The sequence below is a fragment of the Dipodomys merriami genome, unplaced genomic scaffold (genome assembly GCF_024711535.1).
Source record: "Dipodomys merriami isolate MVZ:Mamm:240054 unplaced genomic scaffold, mDipMer1.0.p SCAF_5, whole genome shotgun sequence".
NCBI lineage: Eukaryota > Metazoa > Chordata > Mammalia > Rodentia > Heteromyidae > Dipodomys > Dipodomys merriami.
In genome coordinates this window covers 28,620,341-28,644,962 of record NW_027206068.1, presented here as the reverse complement: position 1 = coordinate 28,644,962, position 24,622 = coordinate 28,620,341, and the positions used below count along the sequence as shown (strand labels likewise).

General features: G+C 36.8%; 1 protein-coding gene across 1 annotated transcript in view; it reads right to left on the bottom strand.

Annotated features, from left to right (window-relative positions):
* Reln (reelin) overlaps nt 1–24,622 on the bottom strand; it is a 458,334-nt gene that overhangs the window by 201,322 nt on the left and 232,390 nt on the right. Inside the window, exons 9-10 of the mRNA XM_069996300.1 lie at nt 4,781–4,877; nt 1,919–2,159 (exon numbers count right to left, since the gene is read on the bottom strand). Of these exons, the coding sequence (XP_069852401.1) occupies nt 1,919–2,159; nt 4,781–4,877 (338 nt within the window). The remainder of the gene's footprint in view (nt 1–1,918; nt 2,160–4,780; nt 4,878–24,622) is intronic.

Below are 24,622 nucleotides of genomic sequence, written 5' to 3'. Positions count from 1 at the left end.
CCAAGTATAATGGACAACTATTCCCTTGCCCTTTCTTTCTTTCTTTCTTTCTTTCTTTCTTTCTTTCTTTCTTTCTTTCTTTCTTTCTTTCTTTCTTTTTTTCTTTCTTTCTTTCTTTTTTTTCTTTCTTCCTTTCTTTCTTTCTTTTTTAAATAGTTCTTTATTGTGAAAATACTATACAGAGGGGTTACAGTTACATGAACAAGGTAATAAGTGAATTTCTTATCAAGCATTGTTGCCTCTTTCTTTGTTTTTCCCCTACCATCCCTTCCCTCCCACCTCCTCAACTACACTCCCCGCCCCAAATTGTAAAGTTTTTTTTTTTCGATACAGCGTCTTGTACATCTCATTGTATCTGAATTTACATGCTCTAAATACTACAAACTTTCCTTACCCCATCCTCATTGTTTAGTAAATGTGAACAGCTTCTAGTTCTTCTTGACTAAAGCTATGAAGTTTCTATGTTTATTATCTTATTCTTTTTTTAATTTAATTTTTATTTATTTTTTATTGTGAAAATACTGTACAGAGGGGTTACAATTACATGGGCAAGATAATGAGTACATTTCTTTCTTTCTTTCTTTCTTTCTTTCTTTCTTTCTTTCTTTCTTTCTTTCTTTCTTTCTTAATCTTTAAACTGTTGCACACAGATTTCAATTCAAAAATGTCAATTTATATGTATAGTTCATATTGATCAATATCATTCCTTCCATCATTTTTCTTCCCACATATCCCCTCAAGTTTCCTAGTTTCATTTTCACATACATACATTGAGTATTACAACTCTATTCATTGAAGAATTACTTCTGAATTTTGTCCAGAGTTCTGCTTTGTGCTTTACCTTTTAGTTTGGGCTGCTGTAACAGAATGTATAGCTTACACAGAAAACATCTGATTCTCATAGTTCCAGAGGGTAGAAAATCTAAGACTAGAGCACTGGGAGATTCGGTGTCTAATTGGGACCCACCTGATTCTTGCTGTCCTCGGATAAGAAAAGCTAGAAAGTGCTCTAGTGCTCTTTCATAGGGGAGCTAATGCCATTCATGAGGGTTCTTCTCTCATGACTTAAGACCTCTAAAAGGCCCTACTCCTTAATACCATCATATTGGGTTAGGATTTCAACATTTGGTTTGTGGGGGGCACAAATATTCAGTTCCTAACACATAGTTTATATATAGATTTCTAGCTCCAAAAAATTATTCCTCTGCCTGGCCACCTACCAATTACCTTTCCATCTCTGCTCAGAAATCCTATTCTCTTGGAAAAAAACTTCTTAATAGCCTAATGATGGAGTTGGTACTGTATGTTTTACTTTCCTAGCACTGTAAATATTCCAAGGACATCATAACATACCTGCCTATACTAAATCAAAGAAGAATTCTGAGATTATCTTCTCTCTCTAGTACATATAGTATATGCTACTGTGGATCATCACACTTATTAAATAATAATGATTTTTTATTGTGAAAATACCATACAGAGGGGTTACAATTACATGGGCAAGGTAATGAGGACATTTCTTATCAAACATTGTTGCCTCCTCCTTTGTTTCCCCTTCCCATCCCCTCCCATCTCCCCCTTCCCCCCCCCCCCCCCCGCCAAAGTTGTAAAGTTTGTTTTTCAACATAATGACTTATACATCTCATTGTTGCAATGGGTCCACTTGTATCCCTATTTAAATGATTTGTTTTTTCCCTTCCCCTCCACAAATTATACCAACATCAAATACAATGAAAGCAGGGGTTATACCATGTGGGAGGGAAGAAATGATGGTACTCTATTTTTAAAAAGCAGGGTAAGAGAAATAAGAAAATGCATTTTCCTTTAGTAATAGTTTTGGTAAAAAAAATAGCTAACTTTAAAGAATTTTGAGCCTAGGTTTTAGAAGAATAAAAAGGAAACAAAAGAGAGCTCAAACCTTGACTGTGGCTCCTGGGAAGAAAAGCCAGTTTCCAGTGTCCACTGGATCCAGACTGTCTTCTAAAATCACTTGTCTGTGAGCTGAATTGATGACCAGGATGTTATCCAAGGCCCAGCAGGCCTCATACACTTCACCAACATGAAGGTTTTCCTGCTTCCACTGAAACTGAATGTTTTCTCCTTTGGCATCTTCAGGAAGGTAGAGAATATGGATGATTGTGCTCACATTGGAAGGGGCCCTGAAACAGATGGCGACATAAAGGGTTGGGCACCTTTTCTTTCCCATAGATGAATTTTGTTCCTTAAGATTGTAGTTTCATTCTTTCAAAAAACATTATATCCATTATGGATTAAATGTAATCCCACAGTCTGTGACTATTTCAGGGTCAATTACAATTGTTATTACAATTTTTGTATTAATTGATGGCAGTTTAAAATACTAAAACCCTTCAAGGGGTTTCTATGTGAGACAAGGCAAGCACTGAATATAGTCAAGTAAGCTGGTTAAGGTGTAATTATGCTTGCGTAGGAGAAAAAAACAATTTGTACCTAGCACAGATTTTTCAATATGGTAGAAGTTAACCCAAAACAGTTTACTTGATAATAGGAAAACAAAGGAGAAACAATAGGAAATGATTTTAATGTCAATTCTTACTTTGAAGTGAGACATCAATTAGGGATGATTATATGCAATATTTTATAATTGGTCTCTAATGATTAGTTAATTTCCAGCAACCAAATACATTTTGATACATTTATACTGTATAAAATGTGAGGCTTGCCATGGAATTAAATGTACTCATTTAGAATTCATTACAAATTCCTGCAGGTCAGTCTTTCAAAATATGATATAATTTTACATGATTTTTATATTATGTCTGTGAGAATCTAAGACCTTCTGCTGCATAATAAAGTTCTTTTACTAAACAATTTTATTCTACCCAAGTAGAAATCTGCTGTAGTAAAAATGATCGCCTTAGCCAAGATTAAAAATGGTACTAAAATGCAAACCAGTGGTATCCTGTGCTGGCAATAAATCAGTTTTGGAAAGATCGGAGAAAAGTCATATTTTTCCCTCACCAATGAAGCACATATATATCTGTAGAATTGTCAGTGTAGGTTATAGATGGTGTGCTTTACCTTTGAGGGTAATCAGTTCCCTTCGCTTTTAAAATATTTCATGATGACTATCTTTTTAGGTTCAAAAAGAATATAAATTGATGAAGGGAATATATTTTAGTTCTAGGTCATGATTGCTTGCACTCGGATGGTAAGGGAGATTTACATTAATGAGTATGACAGGTTGGGACATGACCTAAAATTTGCAAGTGCCATTTGGTGAAAAAAAAATATGGACTCGGCTGAGCACGATTTTCATATGCTGTAATTAAATGTATAGTTTCATTACTGATCACACCAAAAGCATGTAGCTGTTTTCTGGAAAGAAATATGTGCTACAACTTACTTAAGGTTAGGTATATAACACACTGAAAGAACACTGTGTAGATATAGGTAAATTTTCTAATATTTATGTTGTCTTGTTTAAAGCCATTTATGTTAACAAGTATATATTTAAGCAATCATTTTCATACTCAGGAGCTTGAGATCTGAGGATTGTGGTTCAAAGCCATCACAGGAAGTAAAGTCTGTGTGTCTCTTACCTCCAATAAACTACCAAAAAAGCCAGAAGTTGAGTTATAACTAATGGTAAAACACTAAGCCTTGAGCACAAAAACTCAGGGATAGTGCTTAGGCTCTGAGTTCAAGCTTCAGGACTGTCACAAAATAATCATTTTAGTAACTATTAAAAATTGGAAAGAGAAGCTAAAGGTTCTGTCATAAAAACGGCAAGCATGTCAAGGTTATGAGACCCTATAAACTATGTTTTATCCTTCTACAGAGGGAGACTATTATTATTAAAGTCTACAGGTTAGAATACCTTTTCTCAGTTTTATTTAGACATGTGGAGTTGTAAACATGTGAAGTTCTAACTTTTTTTCCTTAATACTAGGAGAAACTTTCTACAATTGGTTTAGTATCAAGACATAACATTTATTCTTTTCCCTTAAATCAATCACAGGTTTTTTTGTTTGGCTAGGTTTTGGTTTTGTGCTGGTACAGTGGCTTGAACTCAGGGCCTAGGCATTGTCCTTTAGCTTTTGTGCTCTAAGCTGGCACTCTATCATTGAGTTATAGCTCCACTTCCAGCTTTTTGCGGTTAACTGGAGATGAGAGTTTCTGGGACTTTCCTGCCTGGGCTGACTTAGAATCATGATTTTCACATCAAAACCATGATTTTCACATCATAACCTTCTGAGTAGCTATGGTTATAGGCTTGAGCCACCAGGGCTGGCCTCAGTTCTTTTAATATGAGAATAAACCAAGGAAAATGGCTTAAACAAACAAACAAACCAAAAAACCAACTGTCAGGAAACTGATGAAAAATATCTATTTGTTATGCTAATTTAAGAAATTTAGTAATCACTTCATAAAAGTTTGAGGATTTAGGTGGGGACCCGATAGTCTCCCAGGTCTATATATGCCAGGCCATAAACGGGCCACCTATAGTAATTACCTATACTGATGTTATGTGGTAGAGGATGCTATCAGAAAGGTTATAATCCAAAAATGTAGCATTGTTCAAAATAGTTTGATGTAAGGACTATTGATAGCAGAAAGTTCTGAATTTTCATTCTTCAAGTAGGACAGGCCATAACACATGAAGTTATCCAATCCAGCATAATGAACAACCAGAGTACTTTAAACCAAGAAGAAAAGTCAGTGGCACAATAAAGGTACATAGGGAAGTAGGTATCCGTTTGCATTAGAATTTATGAACAGACTTTAAATCACAACCAACCTAATTTTCTCAAGCTGAATCCAGTCTGAAGTATTATTCTTGGCATATGACACAATGATGCTGGGGTCGGAGTAACTAAACCGACAGGAACCTGACCCTGTAAATAGCAATAACAACACATTAAAATTTTAAAATCAGTATAATTACATATATCCTTCTTGATAATTATTTCTGATATTCCCAAAGATTTAGATATTTACCCCCATTCTATGTTGAAATTTCCTGTGATCTTTTCTCATAAATACTATCTGATAATCTTAGGAACTGGAAAAGAGGTTAAAACTGATATATTGAAGGCTTCTTCAGAGACACACGAGCTATTTAAATAGATTTAAAAATAAATGGTTTATGCCAAAAATATCTAAATATTACAGAATGACTCAAACTGTGCTCTTGCACGGTACTAGCCCTTAGTAGTGACTGCATTCAATGATATATGTCATTAAAATGGAGAACCACTCTCTCTTTTTGCATGTTTTCTAAATAGAGACCCAGTTGGTGAGGGGCTAAAATATTGTAAAGAAAATAGTATGACTATAATTTCAAAGGTCTCAGAAAACTCAGTCATGAAACATTGGCTAGAAGTTTAATATAACTAATATAGCAGAATATTTATAATATAGTAAAAATAAACTCAAAGAATAAGAAATAGTGCATCTTGTATTTAACTTCCATCCATCTGTTCAATGAGCCTCTGTATCAGCAAAGAGCATTTGTTAATGGTTTCACATTTGTAGTGTTTAAGGGTTCCAAGCTTTCATTAGATAATTTCTGTTTAGTACAAAATCCAGTGAGTTTGCAACCACCAAAGCTAGCAATGTGCCAAAAGGCCAAGCAGCAGTTTCCTAGATTTGTTCTCACAGCTGAAACATATGTGAAAAAGCAGAAAGGGACTTTGAAAAGAAAGCCACACAGCAAGCCAGGCTCACACAGAAAACTCCACCTCTCCCCCCCACCCCCCCTCCCCGCCATGTCTTTGCACTCACTGTTAAATTCTAACTTTCATGAGCAACTGCTTAAAATAAATATCAAACAAACTGTGTGGCTGGAAAAGAAAGTGGCAAGATTTGTGAGACAAACTTCAACACAAACAAGAACAGGTACTGCCAAAGACTCTGCTTTTTCAGAGGCAAGTTTCAATTAGCCTAAAGATTTAAAGATTATTTGTGGGCATTGTGTCTTATACACACTAAGTGCTTAAAAGAAAATGTACCAGGTGGATTCCTGGAAAGGATGGAGCTAGTGATGACCAGAAATAGTCCTTACAGAATGCAAGTTCTTACAGATTGTTCATAAACAGAGCAGAGAGAAGGAAAAGCTGATATATCACAATAAAATAACATCCAACAGGGCCTGATGGATGACAAATACCACTTCTATCAACAGGCTAGCATCACGATACAAGCTTATATTTTGTGTCATATACAAAAAGATACTGGTGACTCACTTTTTCTTACTCACTTGGTCACTGAATTCTCTCATTTCTAAAATATTATGATTTTGAATTCATCTCCTTAACACAGCCAAGGAACTGTTATTAGTTCTTGCTAGATTTGCTAGTTCTTGATTCTCCTGGTTTCCAGCCACACCTGTTCTAGCCTAGCCTGTTGTTTGTTGCCAGTGCTTGGTGCAAATTAATTAATTATCATAATGACCTCCTGTTTATAATCTTTTGCTAATTCCTCAATCCATTTAGGATAAAGCTGCACTTCTACCTACAGTGGGGTAATGGCATACCATTGCTAGAGACCAAATGCAGACTGAGAAATAGAACTGGCTCAGGGTTATCTTAAAGGGCTCCTCCTATATTTAAAGATGGTCAATGAGTTACAGTGACTCTAACTCTGGGCGTGATGGCAGAGGTCATAGCACTGGGTTTCTCTATGATCAGCCTGGAACTGGGATTCAGTTCTAAGGCCTGCAATTGATGTCCTCTCCTTTCTCCAAGTGAGATGCATCTCTCATGGCTGGACTACTTGAGTTGGGCAAAGAGGGATGTGGATGACTCTTGCCTTCTCACTTCAACATGACTTTTCATCTTGTATTAAAAGCAGGCCTCAGTTCACTTGACTTCAGCCATCATTCAGGAAATAGTAGGAACAACAGACCCCAAGAATCTCTCTTCCCACTGAAGAGATAAAGCATTACAGACAGCTAACATTTATATAAGGTTTTGTAGCAACCAGAGAGATAGCCTGGACAGCTCTGAGCTGGCTATTTCTTCTGCCGGGCTCACTCTCTTTCTTATACAGCCCTGGCCTCTGCTCAACACTACACTCCAGAAAGCCTTTCCTAGTCACCTTTAGTAAGATGGTACTCTATCACTCACTGATCTGATTTATTTTCCCACTGCATTATTACTTCCTGATATATTCATCTGTTGATGACTGTTTCCTCTCATTAGGATGTCAGCTTTATCACAATGAGAATTTTATTTCCCAAATCTTGTTTCCTATGAGCTCTTTATACTGAAAAAGAGAACTTGTTGAATGAAATAAACGTTTCCTAGACCTACTCATTTAACATTGATAACATATAGTTGCATCATTGTTATTTTCATTGGCTGTTTTCAGAGTCTTCTTTTCTGTGGGGCAGGGAGATGTTATGATGCTCAGCTTCCATCCAATAACTCAGAGACTGACACTCTTCTTAGGATTAGTTGGAGGGGCAGATGTTCACATCTCTCCAGCTGCCACTGAGAATCTTCCAAGTCAAAACACATAGTTCTTCTAATGCTATATTACTGTTCTTCTACTTTAATTTTCTCTGGTGATAAAATAGGCTACAAGTATAAATTAACCATGATTGGTTAAGTAAGAATGTGGCAACTACTTTCATGTTTCTTGTGGAGCTGCATTACCTTAAACAGACAATAAAACTATGCTTTCTAATAGAGTACATTTCTGGTTAACTCATGATTCGTGCCTACAACCCAGTTCTAGGACTTAGTACCATAGTGGGAAAGCTTTTAGTAGAACATGAAGATGAGCACTTTACTTTATAAACAACTTGCCAGGGTACAGACAGGCTGTGCCCAAGGTTATGTGGACAGCTACTTTGGCAGAGCTCCAAATCTAGTGCTTTCCTCCTTTCCCCATTTTATAGCAACAGCAAAATTGTTTGGCAATATAAATGAGTAATAAAGTAGAGATTATGCTGAATATTTAATAAATCCATGTGTTATTTTTCATTAAGGATTATTATATATTAGGAATCATAACACTAAATACAATGACAAATAAAAATCACCATGGTGTCTGTATATGACTACTGAGATAGATGAAAGCAATAGAATATTAAATACAGGGGAGGTATTAAAAAGGAAAATGTAAGAAATTTGCAGGAGAAAGAAGTAAATTACAATAGGTTTATTATCAGAATGTAAATAATAGGTTTAGTATCAGACTGTATGTACCAATGCAGTATGAAGCTCAAATTTAACATGTTGTTATATCCAGAAGAGGATTAAAGATAAAGCTGATAAAGTGTTAGTTTTCGGGTCCTTACTAGTATTAGCACCTTCAAAGGCCTTGGGGGGAGCTCCAGTAATGTGTTCCCATGATGTAGTGTCAACTCTCTTGCAGATGGTTAAAATACTGTCTCCATTCTGACTACCTCCCCAATGCTACTTCCCTGCATGTTAGGTGATGTTGAAGTGGCCATGGCTGTTTTGGGGATTCAGGTAAGGACAGGTTGAGTTACAGGTATGAGCTTTATAGATCATCTGCTGTCTATTTTAGAATGCAGTTACTCTCACTCTCAGAATGGGAAGCGCTAATAGGAACCACTACCACTCACTGTGCTAAGGAAGGAAGGAAGGAAGGAAGGAAGGAAGGAAGGAAGGAAGGAAGGAAGGTAGGAAGGAAGGAAGGAAGGAAGGAAGGAGGGAAGGAAGGAGAAAAAATACATCATGACTCAAAGACAATAGTGACTCATAGACAAAGATGACTCAAAGACAAAGGTGACACAAACGTTTTATGAGTGACGTCAATTCAAAGAGTGGGATGAGTCATTGCACAAAAAAAATTATAATGCTTTGAAATCTAAGAAAGACAGAGATTTGTCCAAGTTGCTAACAATCCCCAAAATGCAAACTTTATCAATAAAGAATTTGGTTGGTAAACTACTAAACATAAAAAATAAACTCTAGGGGCTGGGAAGTTGGCTCAGTGGTAGAGCGCTTGCCTTGCATGTCTGAGGCCCTGGGTTCGATTCCTCAGCACCACATAAGCAAAAAGAAAAAAGCCGGAAGTGGCACTGTGACTCAAGTGGTAGAGCGCTAGCTTTGAGCTGAAGAGCTGAGGGACAGTGCCCAGGCCCAGAGTTCAGGCCCCATGACCGGATCCAAAAAAAAAAAAAACAAAAAAAAAAACAAAACTCTAATCTCTATGATAGAGGCAGAATTATCTTTCTGTTTTCTCTTTAGAAAATGTTACAAATTATTCTCATAGGAGGAGATGGTTTAAGAGTATGTAGCCAAAATATGTAACAAAAAGTGTTTCTAGGGTATTTAAGTAGCTCATAATGAGATTTTATTTCTGATTTTGTGATTAGTATTGCTGAACTAATTTTTTTTTTGGTCGGTTGTGGGGCTGGAACTCAAGGCCCTACCACTTGAGCCACAGCACTACTTCCAGCTTTTTCTGCTTATATGGTGCTTAGGAATGGAACCTAGGACCTCATGCATGGAACACAAGCACTCTACCACTGAGCCTCCTTCCCAGTCCCTGACCTAAATTATTTTTCTTTTTCTTTTTCTTTATTGTGAAAATACTGTACAGAGGGGTTACAATTACATGGGCAAGATAATGAGTACATTTCTTATCAAGCATTGTTACCTCCTCCTTTGTTTTCCCTTCCCATCCCTAACTTAAATGATTTAATTTATAAGTTAAAGGATCTTTTCTGATACTTAATAAATATTCAGATTTGTACCTAATTTTGTATATGTGTTTGTATTTCTTTCCTTAGAGAGACTCAGGCTTTTATCTACATTGTAAAAGCTGTGAAGGCAGACCTCCAAACCAGATTCTCACCCTTGTATACAGCAAGCATTACAAATGCATTACTGCATTTCACATCTTAGAGGGCAAGTCCCAGAGTACAGGAATATGCACTGCAAACTTTGCTTAGATATATTTTAATGGTAGGACAACAACAAAGAGAAAAGGAGAATGTATATTAAATGGCTATATCCATTATTCTGCAATGTATATATATACTTCAAAACATAATATTATGGGGAAAAGGGAGGGAAGAAATGAGGGAGAGTGGAAGGAAGTAGAGAGGGAAGAAGAGAGGGAGGGAGGAAAAATGGAGGAAAGAAGGGAGGGTGGGGAAATGGGAGGGAGGGAGAAAAGGAGGAAGGGAGAAAGGGAGGGGAAGACGGAGGGAAAGGGAAAGGGAGGGAGGGATAGAGGGAAAGAAAGGAAGGAAGAAAGGAAGGAAGAAGGAAGGAAGGAAGGAAGGAAGACAGGAAGAAGGAAGGAAGGAAGGAAGACAGGAAGAAGGAAGGAAGGAAGGAAGGAAGGAAGGAAGGAAGGAAGACTTTAAATTATTTTCTTCTCTTAAGGTTGGTTTGGGTGAATTAAAATATTCTCATAAGGAAACAAATATCCTGTAAGGAAGGAACGTCTTTTAAGTAACTGTTTATACAAGAAGCATGTACTTTTGTACTGCCTTTGGAAATGAACCCAAATAAAGCCTAGTAACCCTCATGAGCCCCTGGGGGGTCAACATAAGCTGAAGAATACCTATACCTCCCAGGACTTGCTCATTGGAGTGCTTCTGTGCTGTGCTTGTCAGGAGAATTTACAATCCCAAGAACACACATCCCCTGAGCAAGTAGAAATCAAGTGCTGAAAATAAAGCCCGTCTTCAGTAGATCAAAAACCTTTTTGCAGTGCATAATACACATGTATGGAGGAAATTGTTAGTACTTCCCAGTGCCAGAACTTTCCAAAATTCATGTCAATTTCTTCTTTTATTTCCAAGCCTCTTAGGTGCTTGACATAAAAATAAGCCAGTTAGGGCTGGGAAGGCGGCTCAGTGGTAAAGCACTTGCCTTGCATGCATGAGGCCCTGGGTTCAATTCCTCAGCACCACATAAGCAAAAAGAAAAAAGTGGAAGTGGTGCTATGGCTCACGTGGTAGAGTGCTAGCCTTGAGCTGAAGAGCTGAGGGACAGCGCCCAGGCCCAGAGTTCAGGCCCCACGACTGACCCCCCCCACCACACACAAAAAATAAGCCAGTTAAAGAATAGCTTGGTTTTGCCTAAAATCAAAGCCATTTTAAACAAAAATATTAGTAATGAATGAAAATTGACGAGGTAACTACTTCCTCAGAATAACAACTATACAAGTTATAATCCTGTGAGGTTAGCTCAATTACAAATTTTAATTAATATATTTATTTAATTCACAGAAAAGTAATATGCACATATCGTATATACCTTGCGAAATCTCTAGCTGTCTGGGGCAACATTCTCTAATCAAACACATTAGTTTCTTTTTTCTTTTGCCAGTACTAAAATTTGAACTCAGAGCCTTGGACATATTTGGCTTGTTTGCTCAGCTGATACTTTGCCACTTGAGCCACACCTCCACCCATAAACATATGAATATTTCTGCAAAGAATGCACAAGGATTCACATAAATAGTGGAATTCAAGAGTATAAGTAGTACCTTGTTGCCAAATGAATCAGATCATGCCAGGTTTTCCCACCACATACTTAAAAAATTATGCAGCTTTGAGGTTTTTCTTTCTTTGTTTTATAAAATGGAATTAGGGATTAGGGATTATAAGCCTGTATCTCCAACAGTCCCTTCTATCGCTTTTTACTCTTAAAGTAGGAGAATAAATCAATTGATATTTATTCTCCCAAGGCTTGGGTAGTTTATTTATTTATTTCAGTATGCCCTTTTCCACGAATCCCAGGACTTTCCAAAGTAAATCAGAGCAGAACACAATAGAAGGAGCAACTGTTTTCCTGGGGATTGGTAGCGATTGCTGGGAGCAGCCTTTTTTCCCAAATTCTGCTCTGAAAACAAACTTCCTTTTCAAATGCAGTGCAGAGCCACAGATGGAAAAAACTGATCTCACAGAATTGATAGATAGGGAGTACAAGCACTGCCAGAAATCAGGCCTCTCCATTGCACAGAGGGCCCATAAATACAGCAGGCTCTAGGAATGTCTGGACAGAGCCTGTGGAGGATTCTAGTAACAGCAGTTCCTGCCACTACCATCATTCAATTCTCAGCCCTTAGAGACAATCAGGGCTGTAGAAGCTGCATGTAAACAACAGTATTTGATATAAAGCATCATAAAAGTTGTGGGATAGATGCAATCTGACTGCTTAGAACTCCTTCCTATGACCTGAAAAACTTAGCAAGATCAACATACTCATTCATGTTTTCAAGATAGATAAATGGATGAAAGGATCATGCACTTGATGCTGTAGTGATTATAAAGAGGCAACGAGCTGCATAGCAAACTTCAGGAAAACTTAACTGCTACTTCAAGGAGGTTTTACATATTATTCTAAGGACATGTAAGAGACTTGGCCATTCTGTATTGAAATGTGGAAAATGTGACAAACAACATGAAGATTCTGGCATAATAAGCAGGTCTGGAAAACTGTCTAATCCGCGATTTTCTCCTAACAGTGATTTTTCAAAGCTAGTACATTCATGAGGGAGAAAATACTAGCAGTGCACCTCAAAGCATCAAGGAACACAGTAAAAGCTTATTTGCTACTTTGCAATTCTTCTTCTTCTGCCCCAATCAAGGCTATTATTTTCTAGATGATCAATATTTTAGTAGTTCCACAAATGTCTATTTAAGTATTTTGTTGGAGGCAGCTGCACATGTTTATTCTTCCTGACACAACAACAATGTGGAACAATGATCCTATTGCGCTTCAATTTTTATTTCCTTCTTCACTGGGTCTGCCAAAAATTCTAAGAGCATGAACTCACTTTGCCTATGGTATTAAACAAACCTACTGTATCTTGATATTTAGTAAGCCTATGAGCAATTCTTAAAATATGGCTCCCAAATTTAAGTTAAAATGCTGCCATTTCTAAGACAGCTTATTTACTCTTTTTTAGGGTGTGTTTAGTTGTTTTCTTTCTTTTTTTTTTCTTTCTGACCATATTGAGGATTGAAATCAAGACCTTTCTTGAACACCTGTTTGCTATGCTTACTAGGTAGGTACTCTACCACTTGAGCCATGCCTCCAGTCTCTTTTCTGCATTGGTCATGTTTGTGACCAATGGGGTCTCACTTTTTGGCCAGCAGCCTAGGTTGTAATCCTCTGACTTGTACTTCCCCACATGGCTGGGGATGACAGGTATGCATCACTGTGCCCAGCAATTGTGCTTTCCCTATAGAGAGATAGAGGCATATTTCTCCACATCCAGCCACTAGTTGAGATAATCATGCCATTTTTTTTTTTGCCTTGACTGGCTTTGAACTAACAAACTCTGATACTCTGATCACCACCTCCCTCAAGTAGCTAGGATTACAAGGTTACACCTCAGCATTTGGCTGTTACCTTAATTTTAATGTTTGTTCTAGTCTTCCTTTAGTACATAAGACCTACACTACATAAGATTTTATTGTATTTATGCATGCTATTTTTTTGTCGGTCATGGGGCTTGTACTCTGGGCCTGGGTGCTGTCCCTCAGCTACTCAGCTCAGGGCTAGCACTCTACCACTTGAGCCATACAGCCACTTCCAGCTTTTTCTGCTTATGTGGTGCTGAGGAATCGAACTTAGGGCCTCAGGCACGTGAGGCAAGCAATCTACCACTGAGCCACCTTCCTAGCCCCTTGTGTGCTATTTATAAAATAAATTCATGAGGAATGGCTACATAAGAAAAACATATTCTTGGCTCAGTCAATTGTTTATCAACACCACCACCACCACCACCCCTGCTCCTGGTAAGCATGCTCTCAGTTGTAACCTCCACATTCGAAAGTGCATCTGCATCCCACCACGCAGTACAGCTTCTGGGGTTCATGAAATGCAGGCTGGAGCTGCCCACTGTGCGTCTGCATAGAGAGGCAGGGACTCCTGTCTTACTCAGATTCAGAGACCTTGGTCACAGTAGTGGTAATGTGATTCATGAGTAAAAAGCTGAACAAGACAAAACAGTTACTACATCAGATAATATCATGTAGCAGCCCACACAGGAGGCATGCTTGTTCTCACATCATCACATGGATGGGAATTGTGGTTGAAACGAGCCCACAGAGTCTAAGGCCATAAGCACCCTGAGCACACCCAGTCCTCAGAGATTACTTTCATTAAGAATTATTCTGTTCTGCATGAGGGGAAATAAATTCATCTGTTCTTAGATTTGCCAAGAGCAGATGAATTCAAATTTTGTAAAATATGATGATGGAAGTGAAGATAAATGATTTCATTAATACAAACTGTCAATTTAGAGAAATGATACCTAAAAGGTCTCGTCAGCTTGAATTATCAGACAAACAAACATTTAAAACTAGAGTTTATAACTGTTTTGCCTACTAAAAATACCTATGGGGACATTTAGCCTACTTGTGAATGAGGAAACCTTTTTTTTTTTTTCAAGAGCAGTGTTGTAAGGCCTGAACAGAACAAAAACTTCCATTTAAAGATCTACAGCAACTGATATTAAGGATTATGAGAGGTCAAATAAAGCAGATCAGCAAAATCAATAAGAACCCTCAAAAGTATTCTGTTCAGGTTTCTTTTTAAATCTTAAAAAATCTCCTTTATAAAATACAGAAACGGCCAAGCTTTAAAAGCAATTGGTACCTGTCTTCTGTTTTGTATTTAGTTATTTTAAAAATGAGACTACTACAGAGCAATAATTTTTATTTTTACTGCTTTTATTAGCAAACAGGCTATTGGATCTGCAAATACTTCTGTTTGCAGAAATGTGACAGTATGTGATTTATTGTACTTAATATTTTGTCCCTGGGTCACTTCCCTGACTAAAATTCCCAAACTTCATTAGGAAATCTCTTCCAGTTTATGGCAGATGGACAATGACCACAGGATATAAAATGAACATCTGTCATCCTCTTTTATGCCTTTCTCCTTTCCAATCCATTTCCATTCCCTCATTTCCAAAATATTTGTATTTGTTCACTGACATTGCTCCTCCCATCACAAGAAAGACAGAAATCCATCCTCTCCCAGTGTATGGAATGCCATACCATCTCTCAACCAGGTGCCCAGACTCTTCTCACTTTTCCTCCTAAGCCCACAGTAAAGACCTTTGCCAGAGCCTATGCTGGAGGAAACACATTGAAGATAGATGCAAAATATGTCAGATTTGTCAAGTTCCTGACTACGCAGGCCTCCCATCCCCAGAGCCCACATAATATAACACATGCCTGAGTCTCATGCATGGCTCTTTTTCTCTGATTAATCCTGACCTGGGCAGCAAAGGTTAAGACCCAACCCTCCTCCACTTGTCAAACACACATGAATATATTATCCTTGTTATTGTCTGGATCTGCCTGTTCCTCACTTCTCAGAATGGACTTTGCCTTGTTCTCCCTGCAAGGTTCCATCCCTTGGCCTTCACTGTGATATTCGCTCTCTAGGATGTACCGTGCAGCCTACCTCTGTGCTCTCTCTCTTTCTTGGACCTTCTGAGAAGAGACACTTCCACCTCCACTATACTCTGCATCCCTTAATCATCATATATGTTCTCTGTCTACTTGGCTTCTTCCCACACATTGACTGTCCCCATATCCCACTGCACACATTTGATAGCAAGTTTTTCTTATTCTATTTTATTTTTAATTTACACATACTAATTGCACCTACTTATAGGGTACAATGTGATGATGTTTTTAAACATATGATGACCTTAATAACAAATATCTTGAAGGCTGTAACAATCTTGGGTTTTTGTTTCCCCACAGTGAATGCACATATATGATATTATACATAATGCAGTGCATAAATATCTTGAGTCTGATAGAGAGTATCTGATCAAGTCTTTGACTAATTAATAAGAAAGTGAAAATTGTTGACTCATATGAAGTTCTAAATCTTGCCCATAGATTTCACTCAGAAAGTTCTCAAGTCTCAGAAGTCAGAAGTGGGGAACAGTAGTAAGTCCCTTTCCAAAGCATGAATATAATTTGATTCATATCAAACTTGATAATTCTAGTTATGAGAAAATTCCGTCTTATATACCAAGAGAAATGCATATATACTCTTTGGTTCTCAAGGAATACCTGAGCTATAAAAGATGAAAGCAGATGTACAGAAATGATCAGCATATAAATCAAGGCAGAGTGAAGCAAGTGTCATAAATTCAGAAGCCAAGGTTCAAAGACATCAGGTTGGGACAACAGAATGAGTTTTCATGGAGAAGTAGTGTTTGATGATCAATTTTCTCCTTATTCTATAGTCTTACTGCTATGTCCCTTCTATTAGAACACCACTCATAAATATTATAAGATCATACTTTTGAATGAATTACTGTTCTTTTCATACTTTTGAATAAATTTAAGTGTCAAGTAAGAAATTGAATATCTTAAGCGAAAGGGTATAACATCTACTCTAAATTGTTCATTCCAGCTTAGAGGCTATATTTTATTTACTTTCCAGTTCTCATTGTTCAGAAACACTTATTATGAACCTCAAAAATGTTTCAGAACATTATGCTTAATAGAATTTTATAGCATTTTAGAATATTGCCTTCTGCCAATAGGATTTAATTTTTTAGGATGAGGTGCATATGAAATATATATGTACATTTCAAAAAGGGTATATATGTTGAATATAGATTCATATTCCCTTAAATTACTCTTTCAAAGTACACAATTCCTCAAAAGGAATAGGTCATTTCTGGGATAGAGAGGTAGTTTTCCATACTATTTTAATAAATTCTGATAACACTGAAGTATTCTACATATTAATACTTCCATTTAGATAAATGTAGATCTCTGAATAGCTGAAAATTGTCTTATTTACTTTCAACGTATTTTGTAATATCTAAGAATATCATACTTATTTAACCCCCTAAAGCATAAGCATTAAATTGATTATGCCATTAAATTTTTAACTTAAAAAATTATATTTATTTGGAATTGATATCACTAGAGATCTTTCTAGTCTTATAAAACGACTGTTCCAGAGGAGCTTTAACTATTTCATGATAAATTCTCCATGGCTTAACTAGTATATCAAGAAAAGTGGCTTGAAACCAAATGAGACTCTAATTTGAAATATAATATACAATTTCAGTAAGTCCACAGAGAAAATATGCAATAATTCACTCTGAAGTATGGAAGGCTCAATTTTTCCTTTTCCTGAATTACCTGCTCTAAAGAAGTTGAGAGTTTCAAATTCTGAGTAATTAAGATGCTTATGAATTAGGCTCAAGAGAAAAACAAACTGCTTCTCTTATTCTGTGTAAAACATTATCTCTTACAAGTACCAATTTATTCCTGTCATCTGTCTATGAAAAGACAATGCCAGCTTTTTTGAAAGCAATCTTCTCATTCAATTAAGTTTACCTGTATCTTTTTAATTTTCTAGTTTTTAGTTTTTAAAAGTAGTTTCATACTATTTTTTGTTCTCATTTGTCTCTGTCAGTATAGTACAGAAAGAGAAGAATTCAGGCCTAATGCCACATTCAATCCTTAATGTTTAAATATGAAATGTTTATGATTCCATGATTTTCCTCCATCTTGGGATGATATAAGCAAAACAAAAAAGCAGAAAAAATATAGGCACAGGACAACCCCCTCCCCCAATATCCCTCACACAAAAGAATACCTATACATTTTTAGGACATCCATAAATAAAACCTAAGGAAAAATACTGATTCTATAAATGAATAAATAACAGATGCTGGTTAACTCAGTTATCACACAGGAATATATTTCTGTCTACTTTAACTAAAAGTAGAGTTTTATTGGTGATTTTGAATTTTCATCTGCATTGTTTTCTATTGTGGTTCACAGTTCAACTCCTTCAAATCCATTTTTATCACAAAGTGTCTGTATCATATCAGTTTATTTATTATTTATTTTTGGTTTATCATGGGGCTTGAACTCTGGGCTTGGGTGCTGTCCCTGCTCTCTTCAGCTCAAGGCAAGTGCTCTACTGCTTGAGCCACAGTGCCACTTCTGGTTTTCTAGTGGTTTATTGGAGATAAGAGTCTCACGGACTTTCCTGCCTGGGCTGGCTTTGAACCTCAATCCTGATATCTCAGCCTCCTGAGTAGCTAGGATTACAGGTGTGAGCCACTGGCACCCAGCTCATATCAATTTAGTATTTGGTTATATATATTATGATGTCACTGTAATGGCTACATGTCACTGACAATAAATATTTATGAGTATCAACTTACTGAGAGTCTCTGGGATACCAAGATGAGCAAGGCATTCATGGCTAACGCCACAAACCTTGTTCTTTATGGTATGTTTTGAAATGCATTACCTTTAATCCTCATTTGGCAAATGAAACCTAACCTGAAGAAAAGGCTGAACATAACTGAACAAGCATATTATTGGGTAAATTCTTGAAGAGTGACTCAATGCAGGTTTCTATCTTAGAAATAGCAAGTCTTCCCTTAACTCAACTATGCATATACTTTCTCTGATGCAGAATAACAAGAGCAATCCTTAGCAGGAAGAAAAATGTTGGAGGAATAACAATACCAAACTTCAAACTCAATTACAAAGCCATGGTGATGAAAACAGTTTGGTATTGGCACAAAAATAGGCCTGAAGACCAATGGAACAGAATAAAAGACCCAGAAATGAACCCACAGACCTATAGCCATATAATATTCAATAAAGGAGACAAAAATTTAGGCTGGAAGAAAGACAGCCTCTTCAATGAATGGTGCTGGAAAAACTGGACATCCATATGCAGAAAACTGAATCCAGATACTCATATATTACCTTGCACCAACATCAATTCAAAATAGATCAAAGACCTTATTAAAGTGAGAAATCATGAAACTTTTAAAGAAAATGGTAAGAGAAACACTAGAGCTCCTAGGCACAGGCCAAAACTTTCCAAGTAAAAATCTAGAAGCACAACAAATAAAAGAAATAATTGATAAATGGGACTACATCAAACTTTTAAGTTTCTACATAGAAAAGGGTATAGCTAAACAAGCTAACTAGAAGGATCATATAATAGAAGTAAATTTTTACTACTGATCCATCAGAGAAAGGTCTAATATCTAAAATATAATTAGAGCCCAAATATTGGATACTCAAAGAAACAACAACCCAATTAGTAAGTGGACTAATGGCTTAAAAACAGACTTTTCTGAAGTAAATATGGCCAACAGACGCATGAAAAAATGTTCATCATCTCTGACCATAAAGGAAACGCAAATCAAAACAACACTACAATTCCATCTCATCCTAGTTAGAATGACCATGATCAAGAAAATTAACAAAAACAAATGTTAGCCTGGGTGTGGCCAAAAGGGAACTGTATTACACTGTTGATGGGACTGTGGACTTGTTCAACCACTCTGGAAATCAGTGTGGAGGATCCTCAGAAAACTAAAATAGAACCCAGCAATTCAACTCTTGGGCATTTATCCAAAAGAGCACAAAGAAGAATACACTAAAGTTACCAATGCAATCATGTTTTGGCAGATTTATTTACCATAGCCATGATATGGAATCAGCCCAGATGGCCCTCAATGGATGAATGGATCAAGAAAATATGGTATGTATACACACACACACACACACACACACACACACACACACACACAGACACACACACACACACACACACACACACACACACAATGATATTCTACTCATCCATCAGAAAGAATGATATTGAACCATTCATAAAGAAATAGTAAGGGGAGACAGAGGAGGAGGCAACAATGGTTGGTAAGAAATGTACTCATTACCTCGCCCATGTAATTGTAACCCCTCTGTATGGTATTTTCACAATTAAAAAAAAGAAGTGGAAAAATTATGCTAAGTGAAGTAAGCCAGATCAAGAGAAGCACAGGTTGCATGGTTTCCCTCATTAGTGAAAACTAGAATGTGCCTATAAATCTAGAAGTAAGCATTCTGGGTTGCACCCAAGCAGTTATAAATGAATTAACTGAAGTGCAATAGGATCTATGGAAAACTTTATGCTTTTATCTGTTCTTTCAAGGAACATTCAGGGATACTCTTTGTCAAGAAGCTTCTGTGAGTTGTACAACCCTGCAGAGCCTAACTGGTCCTTGGCACCTCAAGACTTTTACATATACTCTCTACTGTAACAATCGGACAATGTCAAGAGAACTCATACTCCATATATCCTATGCCTTCCATCACAATTAAATGCTGTAAAAATATTGTTTTATTACAATGCTGAGCAAATGTTTAACAAATACAACACACTACCAGCACTTCCTTTAGCCCCAGAATCCTGCCTGGGAAAAGAGTTTGGAGGCATCTGTAAGATAATGGTTTGCAAGGGCATCAGATCAAATTTTTCTTCCTGTCCCAGAGGAAATCTACAGGAAATGGGTAAATGCTCCTAAGGCGACAACCATAAATTCCACAAGCTGAATCTAATGAATCAAGGGAGGATTGTAGCAAATCGATGCTTCAGCACAGAAATGAATACAAGATCTTTCATTGAAGTGGAAAAAATGAAAAGTTCTTTTAAGAATATTTTAGGGAAACCAATTTGCAATATCTAGTATAGGTATGAGTCAAGCGGAAAAGGTCAGATAATGTGATGCTAGGAAAATGAACCCTTAAATATGTATTTTAATGTTTTCGTTTCTTTCATGCATGTATCTCTAATGCATTTATAAGATTATTTCTTTGTTGCTTTGTATGTCCCTCCCCCACAGTGTAACCCCCGTTTTCACTATATTTGATGTCAGTATAACATGTGGAGTAGATGGGGACAAACAAGTCGTTTAAGGATTCAGGTGGACCTGTTGCAACAATGAGAAGTACAAAATGTCATGTCAAAACCAGCTTTACAATGCCGGTGTGTGGGGGGGAAGGGGGGTATAATTGGGTGGGGGGAGGGGGGTAAAATTGGGTGGGGGGAGGGGGGAGGCGGGGAAGGGAAGTGAAGGGTAAACAAAGGAGGAGGCTGCAATGCTTGGTAAGAAATGTATCCATTATCCTGCCCATGTAATTGTAGCCCCTTTGTACAGTATGTTCTCAAATAAAATAAAATACAATTTAAAAAAAAAAAAAAAAGAATATTTTAGGACACATATCAAGATGATTTAGTTATTGGTAATCTGATGAATTCCAATGTGGAAAACTAGATCTTCAGCATGCATTAACCTGAAAAGTCATTTGGTTATGATAGTCTGTATGCTTATTTATATATGTGTGCCTATGTTTATGTATATGAATATGCTGTACACACATGAATGCACAGTATGTACATACACAATGTACACAGACATGTAGTATGTTTAGACACTACATATACATGTGTGTAAGTACACATATTTATGTATACTTGAAAGAATTAGGAGAGCAGTCTGGCTAAACATTATTTGAAACATCCTTTAGTAATTCAAGCATTACATATATGATGGGTTCTTTTAGTGTAATATTTGTCATATAATTGAAAATGTTTATAAAAGCCATATGGAAATATTAACACTATTTCTCCAACTGTGGCTCTATTGGCTTTAATTATGACTTTAAGTCATCACTGAGGTAATAATCAATGGTAGAATTGCCTGGAAAATTACCTATATAACATCAAATGATTTTTCCATACTATAGCCTTTCACAAATTAAAGCAATTCCTAAGAAATTACATTAACACCGATGGACCTTATTTAACTACACTGATAGCACATATTTGGAGAATTTCACGAGATGCAGGAGATATAAATATTTGACCACCAACATGTAATTAAAAAAATCCACTCCATATACTTCTGCCAAATACAAATGAATGGCTAGTAAATTCAGTTACCAATTTAGTGTTTGGTTACTAGGCTTGTGAAGCTCAGGATGGATGCCTCACATTTCTTCAGAACTTATGTGCATGCCTCAGTCTAGTCCTCATGCACGTGAACAAAATGCTGCCAATCCTACCCACTCCCACCATACAGATGGGAGTCCTGCCCACTGTGTTCATGTATTCACCATACTACATTATACACAATACAACTAATGGTTTGCTAATAGGTTTTCTGCCACTCTAAACCTTTTTCCTCCTAAGAATTTTTAGTCTTACAAGGCAATATATTTTCAAATGAAATTTCTATATAATAAATTATAACTTTTACTAAGCATTTCTATTTCACTGTCAATGCTATATTAAGATTTTACTTTTGATTCCAAGGCTGTCATCCAAAAGGTTTTTAAATGTATAACTGTGATCCTACTATCCCTTTCTCTATCTGGTCTATCTATCTGTCTATCTACCTTCCTATCTACCTACCTATTCATTCTAACTCATCCTCAGCTCAAATACACTTCTTGTCTTCTATCTTCTAATCAAGGTTCAAATCCATGTTTCAGACAACACAAGTTGCCCTGCAGTTCTCTGGTGTGTGGTAAAACAAGGATTATTGTTAATTCACATATTCAGATCTAGTCTTAAAACCTTGGCCTATTTAGAGGCTTGGGATTTGGGTCTCAAGTACTAATCCCACATTCTCTAACCTTTTCTGGATCCCTTTTCATGCACTCTGTTTCTATTGATATTGTAAATGGTACAACTGAAAGGTAAGGAAATAGAGTCACTTCACAAAACCAGACTTGGTTTTGGTGTTGGATCTGTCCTTCTTTGAGTAAAAGGCAAATACTAGTGGAATTTTCAGACATAGCATAAGTGGATTTTCTTGTGTTCTTTCACTGCTTAAATATAATGTGTGAACTTAATGTGTCTTGTCTCAAAAAATAAAAATAAAATAACTAAGCACCAGTGACTTACAATTCTAATCCTGACCACTTAGAGGCTAAGATCAGACCATAGCAGCTTAAAGCCAGCTCATCCAGAAAAGTCAAAAAGACTGTCTCCAATTAATTAGCCAAATCCAGACTGGAGCTATGACTCAAGTGGTAGAGCACCAACCATGAGCAAGCAGAGTGAATAAGAGGTCCCTGATTTTAAGCCATTAAACTGGCACTAAACAAGGAAACAAATAGTATAAATTGCTAATAATTATTCAGTTTATCTTTACCTGTTTTTAGCATAATGAATCTAGACACACTTATGTTTTTAGTTTGAGATTACTTGTCATGCTACAGTTTTTTAAAAAATGTTTTTAATTTTTTTGTATTCTTTTTTATTATTATTATGAAAATACCATACAGAAGAGTTACAATTACATGGGCAAGATAATGAGTACATTTCTTATCAAGCATTGTTGCTTCCTCCTATGTTTCCCCTTCCTATCCCTTCCCATATCCCACCCCTCCATAATCCCCCCACCTCTCTACTCGCCCCCCCCCCCCCCGCCCCGGCCAAAGTTGTAAGGTTTGTTTTTCAACATAACGACTTGTACATCTCATTGTTGCAATGGGTAGTAGTTGTATGAAAGAGTTGCCATTTAAAAAAGAAGTTTATGTGCACAATTCATCTTGATCTCTGTTATCCTGTCAACATCTTCACCCCCCCCACCCCCTTTGGCCTACCCCTTCCCTTATTTTTCTCAATTCTGTGGTATATTCAATAGATTCTTTCCTGAATTTTCCCCCTTTGCCTGCATCACTCTTCTATTCTTCTACCCTTCATCCCTTCTTCTTGCAAGTACCCACTTCCTGGTCCTTATCTTGTTGGGTTTTGACTTAATCTTTCTAAAGAATTATACTATTTGCACTCTCCATACAGTCTACTATACTTGAGTTATTTCATTTAGTACTGCTCATGCTACAGTCTACAAAGCTTTTTCTTTTTTTTTTTTGTCAGACACCAGTGGCTCATGTCTGTAATCTTAGCTACTCAGGAGGCTGAGATCTGAGGATCACAGTTCAAAGCCAGCAATTAGCTCTAATAAACCACCAGAAAACCAAAAGTGGCACTGTGGCTCAAGTAGTAGAGTGCTTGCCTTACGCTGAAGAGCTTAGAGACAGAGCCCAGGTCCAGAGTTCAAGCCCTATGACTAACCAAAAACAAAACAAAACAACCCCCCCAACAAGCTTTTTTTTGTCAAGACACTTAAAAATGACTTTCATTTTTGTTCTGTTCAGAAAGTACTAAATGTATTTTTTTTTTTTTTTTTTGTCGGTTGTGGGGCCTGAACTCTGGGCCTGGGCGTTGTCCCTCAGCTCTTCAGCTCAAGGCTAGCACTCTACCACTTGTGTCACAGTGTCACTTCCGGCTTTTTTTCTTTTTGCTTATGTGGTGCTGAGGAATCGAAACCAGGGCCTCAGGCATGCAAGGCAAGCGTTCTACCACTGAGCAACCTTCCCAGCCCCTAAATGTATATTTTTAAAAGGTAGTATATGATAATACATTTTTTCTCTCTTTTTTAAAAAACAGTTTTTTACTGTGCTAACATTCCTTTTATGACCACAAATGGACTTCTGAGTTGTCTGCAAGTTTTCGTAGTTAATACTACCAGTGTAAGAAGAAAGCAACCCAAATGCAATCATGCAGTTTCACATAATTCTTTCTTTTTAAAATGCCTTCTAAGTAGACTGATCACACTATTTGTTATTAACCCTCTTTCTAAAATTTTATTTGCTTTTTTAAAGTTTTTGAGTAAACACACATTTGCATTATGAGGAGTCTCATTGTGATTGTTCTTTAGCTGTACACTGTATACTTTAGGACAATTGAATATGCCAAACAAGGCATATTGATAGAGATGTATTTCCTTAGACAGCCACGGTAGCTCCTGACTGAAGAAC